We start from the raw sequence: 6,907 nt of genomic DNA, 5'->3' as shown, positions 1-6,907 counted from the left end.
CTCCTCTGACTGGCTTTTGTTGCCAGTGGTGCCGGAGGATAGCGATCTCTCTCTCTCTCACACGGCTCAAGATCAAGCTTCCTTGATTGTGAAATGTGCATCCGTGTTCGAGCACACACTGGTATTTGTGCGTCACCTTGTTTGCGCACACACTGGAGTCGTGATGCAATAAGGAATGGTTGGCATGACGGCGGGCAAGGGACAAAAGGTTAGCGATTGTCTCGTCAGACGGTTTTCTTTTGGTTGAGAGGTGAAAACCAAATTGCTCAAATGAGACGAGGCAGGTGAAAGACTGTGGATAGATAGCATTGTCTGCGTGTTTCACAGCTAATTAATCATTTGGAATAATGGCCATGACAACAACCCAGAAAAACATGCCTGACACGAAGGGAAGTCTTGTGACGGAACAAACCGTTACAGGAGATTACGAGGCTTCTTCCTCAGAATATGAGCACAGGACTGAGCATAGCAGTTTGTCTTGTGAACACGCCGGTGCGTCGTGTTTCTCCACGTCTGCGGGCAGCGATAGACAGATGTCCTTTGCTGGAAATTGCAGGGATGATGACTCACTTTTTCCTGACTGAATCAATCATAAAGTGCCCTAAATACCGTGTCTGTGCCCCTTTCCTTACACAGCTTGTGCTCAGCCCTTTAATATAAAAGGCCTGGGGGGGTTGCGTTTGAGCAATCTTCACCCCTCATTAGGGTCAGGTGACTTGATGTGTTCGGGTCTCAAAGGCTATACATATGCAGAGAATGTGGCTCCAGGTTGCCCCCGCCAAACAATACCATTAGCATTAGCATTACCCCTCACATGAGAAAACTGTCACATGAGCCACACTGTGTGCTTTCTGTTCGCTACCTTGACCTCTTGTTTGCTTTACACCTGACTCCCTTTAACCTTAAATCCTGTTTGATCAGCTGGTCCACTTCTTTATCCCTTGCTTACATTTTACATTTTGACTAATGAAAGAGTCTCTGTTTTTGCATCAGAGCAGATTTCACATTTTTTTTGCCCCACAATGGAGAAATGCATATTTTGTTAGTTTAGATGTTGAGTGAACATCTTGAAAGCTCCACCTGCAAACGTGAATTTACTGTACATTGATGTGGCAGCTGCCAGTGAGGTTTAGCAATCCTCTTTATAATACTGCTGAGTGTAGTAACTCGAGTACGGTTTATTCAAAGCCATGCATCAGTGACAACAGTGTCATATTAACACGACAAATCTGGCTCTAATTTGAGCATGAGCGTTCGACCAGGTTGGTTTCACACTGGTTTACAGTGATACTGATCTGGAGCCTGTCTTTATCAAATCTGAGGCCACAATAACTGACAAATAATGAAATCTTTGCATCATAAAATAGCTCATATCAGCGTTGGCACTACCAGACAGAAACTGTCGAATGACGAAATCCTGTTGATAAATAAAAAAAAAACAGTTGCGCTGAAGATAATGATTTCGGGGCCTCAATAACCTCGGCTTCAGATTACCAGTTACATTATTCAAATCCGATTCTTTAACTGATTAGATTTGACAGTTCACACATATCAGTTACAAGCATCTCAATCAGCACACATGCGCACAAATGCCCTTTTCCGTGTGTCATCATCAACAACAGGAAACATTGGCGCAGGAGATACGTAAGCTAATAATAATAATAACTAATAATACTAGTTTTATTACGAGCCAGATCTCATTCACATGTATGGAAAAAGTACTTATCTGCACTCTAGTAAAATAAATTGAAATAAACAAATACACCATACCAGACAGAGGATGCCAAATACAATAGCTAAGGGGTTTTCTGGAGTTGTCAGTTTTCTGTCATAGTTGATACCTTTATCATTATCATATCATTAGCTCATGTCATGTCACAGCTTGAATGTAACATGACCGTTCTGCTTAAATAACGATGGGTTATAAATCCTAAAAGTACACAGGATGTATATCTCAGTGAACACGTATTGTTGTAGTCAAGAGTACCTTTTCGACTGATAATCATTTGAATATCACTTCTGAACGGCCTTAAATCTCAAGACTACTAAAGGCAGATGGAGAGGGTGTATTATAAAGGGAAAAGGATAAGAAATAAAAGCAAGAGAGTTGATTTGAGAGGTGATTAAATGCTCAATGGAAAAGTGCTAGAAGTCCACATGACAAACGTAACACCATTATTATTCATTTTACTGCACTGAAATCAAAAGACCTGCTTCAGCAGATATTTCTCAGTTTCATCTCCACAGCTGTGAGGCTGTTTTTGTCTTTGCTGTGGTTTTGCAGCTACAACACAGGAAGCTCTAAGTTTCTCTCTAGTTTTTCAGTGGAGCCGAGGAGGAAGCAATGTCAAAGGCTGGTGTGTTTTTTTTTTTTACCACAATAAACCACAAATGGAGGTCAAATTGCAGTAGAATACCGGTTGTTCTCCTCCAGTTTACTCTATACTTTGCACCTAACACGACATGATGGAGTGCGTAAGACCAGAAGCATTAGTGTTGCATCTAAAAACCTGCTGACCTACTTGATGATCGCTGATTTGACGATAAAGGCTGGGGGGGGGGGCCTCTTGTCCATTGAGTGAGCAGTTACAGCCTTGGGAAAATAAAAGAGGCAACGGTCTCCTCTAACAGGCTAAATGAATCCTCATTGTCATTAAATAAAGACCCCAGGTGAAAGGTGTGGCCCCCCCCCTCCTCCTCTTCCACACCAGACCAAAACACAAGACACAATGCAAAAACTGACCTAGTTCTGTTGAGAAGTAAATACTTACGACACTCTCAGGTTAGACTCATGTAACACAAGCAGGCCTCTTCGATCAATAGAGGAGAAATGGGGAAGGTAAACACACATGTGAGAAATGATTTCTCAAACAATGGTCAATTATGTGGAGAGAGGAACAAGATGTGTGTGGATTAATGAGATAAAATGATCGTCACTCACATTGAATTCATAACTGACATAATGTAATGTATGTTGAAAAACCTGTTTTGAGCTAAACTTTGCCCCAGTGTTCAGAGTACAGCAAATATTTACCGGTCTAACCATCCTTTGTGGGAATACAGCCTCTAAATTTTAAGTGACTACTCCTCAAATTGGTACATTTTAGTTAGCTTTAAATGAATTTGTGGCCAGCAATACCTCAAATTATACTGTTTTATCTTCAAGAGCTGAGCCATTCATCATTTAGGTGATTTAATTTTCTCAAATGGTGTAAAGAATAGAGCCGATATTGTCACGATATTCTAGCAGTAGTTTTCACCATGTGCCATCTTACCAGTACACATATATACTGATAACATTCCACTGGACTAATCTGTTTGTGGGGGAAAGAAAATAATCATTCAGTGACTGAAACAAGGAGCCAAAAGATGCAATGCAAAAAGTTTTTTTATTGCAGTAATTAGACTACAAGGAGAGCGGCAGACAAATTAGAAGATGGCCTTTATACATGCAAACATACAACGACTCTGAAGCAGAGAATACAAATAAATAAAATATTTAGATGTTCAGCCCCCCATCCCCCTGACAAATTCACAAAAATACTGAATCCACATTTCCCCCTTTTGAATGGCAGTTGAAAGATTTGTATCCAATCTTAGATCCTATACAGTAAATTAAGTGGAGCTAAAATTAAGTCTGCATAAACTCCATATCCCACAAGTCAATGCAGTATCAGTGGTACAGACCTGCTGTAATACAAGGAGATTATGTGCTTAACTTTAGCCCACACATAAGTGGGTGGTGTGTTGTTGTTTTTTTTTAAGTTATTCTGAAGCATCTTGTGCTTAATTGCAATAAAACACTACTTATTAGCTGGATTACATTAGAAGTTGCTGGGGTTGAATTCAGACACTGATAAGCTGAGGGAAAAGTTCATTGGCAAACATGTCCTCCCAGGAGCTCTCCGAGCACAAGGGAGAGGACATGTCGCTGAAAGGGGAAGGGGGCCCTTCGTATCCAGAGTCGCTGTAGGTGTCCGCAAGGCAAACTTCCTTATCAAGGGGGGCACTGAAGGCTGGGGAAGAGGCCGCAGAGAAAAACTCATCCACCTGACTGTGACTATTACAGCTGGGGATGACCACTTCCTCTGGCTCATCTTTGATGGAGACGGTCTCCTCCTCAACCACCACCTCCGTAACAGGGAAGGCAGCCTCGTCCATCTTCTCCTCCGTGTCGCTCTCCAAGTCGCTGCACTGCGCATCATCAACCTCCTCCACGGGCTTGGTGTAAATGTGGTCAAAGTGGATCAGTTCATTAAGGGCCTCCAGCTTAACTGATGGGGCCCCCAGAGCCTCAGGTGTGGTGGCAGGTACTGGGTCCCCCCCTCCGACCAGCAGCACCTGCGGCTCCTGGCACTCCTGCTCACATGACTTGAGGAACAGCTCTGGGTCAAGGATGTCCAGAATGCCCAGTAACAAATCAGACTAGAAGGGGTTGAAGAAAAACAGAGATTAACCTCGTAACCCATGACCCGAGTGGTGTTAACATGAAGCTAGGAACAGGGTTTAAAATCTGTGTCAGAGACTCACCTCATTGTCTGTAGTGTCAGAACCATCTGTATCCATTGAGAAGTCTTCAGATTTAGGGACTGCTGGGCCTGTACCTGCTGCGGAGGCACACATAGCCTGAGTACTGCGGACTCAGAAGACCCGACCCCTAAACTTGAATCATTCCCCGTGGACAATGGAACCTGCACCTGTGAGAAGAATAGAAAGTGGAAATTAAGATCATCATGATTTTTTTATTATCATTATGAGGACATAATTGATTTTTGATTGAGTCCAATCAAAAATAAAATAAGTATGGCAACTCAATGCAGCCCACTCCCCTATCTCAACTCAATCTTACCTTCTCTTTTGAGTCAAGGGTGTCCAACCCGAGCCTCTGTCTCAGTTCCTCATTTTCTGTCAGTAGGCCACCCGTCTTTTCCCGAAGAAGCCTGTTTTCAATGTGAAGTTTCTGATTCTGTAGTGGAAAGAAAAAAAACGGATGTTTGAGCTTGAACCTTGCATTAAAACTAGGGATTCAGTTGCACAGGTTTGGTTTTGACATGACTTTTCTGTCAAAAAGACAAATTACCTCAAGCTCCAGCTCTAGGACTTGTTGTTCTAGTTCCCCCATTTTGGCCTTTTTCCTGTCTCTGGCCGTCTGAGCTGCGACTCTGTTCTTGAGTTTCCTGGGGAGGAAGGGGGAAGTGGAAACTGATTAAGTGTGTGTACATAAAAAAAAAAAAAAGGCGGAATTTCACACATTATTTCCATGATGCTGACTAAGCTCTCTGACATGACTCGGGATCAGAGTACTGCGGCCATGTTCCTGCCACGCAAACGTTTCAGGATATCTGTATCCTGCTCTGTAACGGCAGAGGCGGGCGGGTCCAGTCACAGTCAAAGCACTCACACAGCGGTTTGACAAGCTACTCCAAAGTCCAGGCACACAGAATAACCCCGTTTGAGTGATTTAGCTCACACAAAGGCCACTTAAGACAGTTCAGATAAGCTTCTTACTGAACAAGACGTAATACATACAACACCTTTGGGCTTTATATTGGACGATTGATTTGATTACTGCTGTGTTTGTATATACTGTTTAGGGATCGATAAGTTAGGGCGTGTCCCTGTGATCATTCCCAGAACAATGGCGGCGCATACGCAGTACAAAACAGACGATTTTTTTTTTGTAGTAAAAAACAAAACAAAAACTAACCTGCGAAGTGCTTTCTCTTCCGGACTCAAGTGTGTGAGTCTCTGCCGTTTCCGTATCGGCGGCCCCGCTGAGCTGCCGGAGTCTGAGTCCGACGACACTTGGCTGGAAAGTGACGGTAAAACGACGGATAGGGGTCGGCTGTAGCCCGGCTGTGAGCCGCCGGAGGAGCCGCTCTGCTTCCCGGATATGAGGAGCACCTTATGTGCTCCCCCGGTCCCTGCTGCCACTACCACCATGTTGAATTATCCCACTAGCGCTGTCTGAAATCAGAAAATACCCGGTATCCTTGTTGAATTCAGTAGAGACCCCTAAAGTTACCCCGGTTCAACTACACCCGGTAAGTCACCACCTCTGAATCTGGGGTAGAGTTCCTTGTGCGATCGTTTTCTACAGTCGTGGTAACACCTGATTGGCTCTCGGCGCCTCTGATGCAATAGTTCTGCGTCCTGTGATTGGTCACTCTGCGAAGGTGTTTTGCATGTTGTAGTTTCACTGTATTTCATAGTGTTCTCCGAAAATGTAATTTCCCGTGAACACTGGTTGCTGTTGCTGGTTGCTGTTGATGTTATTTGATTAAGGGCAACGTTGACCTTTGATATTCTATAATAAAGGCACCGTTGACCTTTGATGTTCTATAATAAAGGGCACCATTGACCTTTGATGTTCTATGAGAGCTATGATAGGTATATAGATAGATAGATGTTAGAAAAGTATGGTGCTACGTTTATGAATGATATATAGTGTTTCTTACTTTGTGGAGCCACGTTACCACAGTGTCCACCTTCTCTTCTCTCCCCAGCCTGTCGTGCTGAAGGAAACAAGGATTTCACTGTGCACTGTTTCCATGAGTTGCATCAGATTGTACTGTCTCATATTCTCCCAGTCATAGTCAGTCTACTGTATGTGCCTACTCCTCCACCTCAGTTCAATGTTAACTTCTCCTTTGAGTCAAGATGTGGTGGGCAGTGGAGCTGGAAGCATTAGGTCGAAATGGCGAGCATTGTGTGGCATTTACAACGTCTATCCAGGAAAGATAAACAGAACTACAGTCATGACATTATGTGTGTTTCAAAGGTCAAAGATCACAAAGCTATAGATTTTTTTCTTTTAGCAATTGGACCTAATGACACTACAGCTTGTTTTTCAGTAAAATGGATTGTTTTATTATTTTTATCATGTCAGGGTTACAGTAGCTGGTCT

At 43.2% G+C, this 6,907-nt stretch overlaps 1 protein-coding gene across 1 annotated transcript; it reads right to left on the bottom strand.

Annotated features, from left to right (window-relative positions):
* Positions 1-3,370: 3,370 nt before the first annotated feature.
* Positions 3,371-6,077, bottom strand: xbp1 (X-box binding protein 1). Its single transcript, XM_044027187.1, is given in 6 exon segments — positions 3,371-4,425; positions 4,531-4,638; positions 4,641-4,697; positions 4,850-4,966; positions 5,081-5,177; positions 5,708-6,077. Coding segments are annotated over 6 exon segments (1,194 nt in total). The 5' UTR covers positions 5,944-6,077; the 3' UTR covers positions 3,371-3,846.
* Positions 6,078-6,907: the final 830 nt, after the last annotated feature.

The sequence above is a fragment of the Solea senegalensis genome, linkage group LG5, assembly GCF_019176455.1.
Source record: "Solea senegalensis isolate Sse05_10M linkage group LG5, IFAPA_SoseM_1, whole genome shotgun sequence".
NCBI lineage: Eukaryota > Metazoa > Chordata > Actinopteri > Pleuronectiformes > Soleidae > Solea > Solea senegalensis.
Note: the sequence above shows the minus strand (reverse complement) of the source record. Positions and strands in the feature narration are given on the sequence as shown.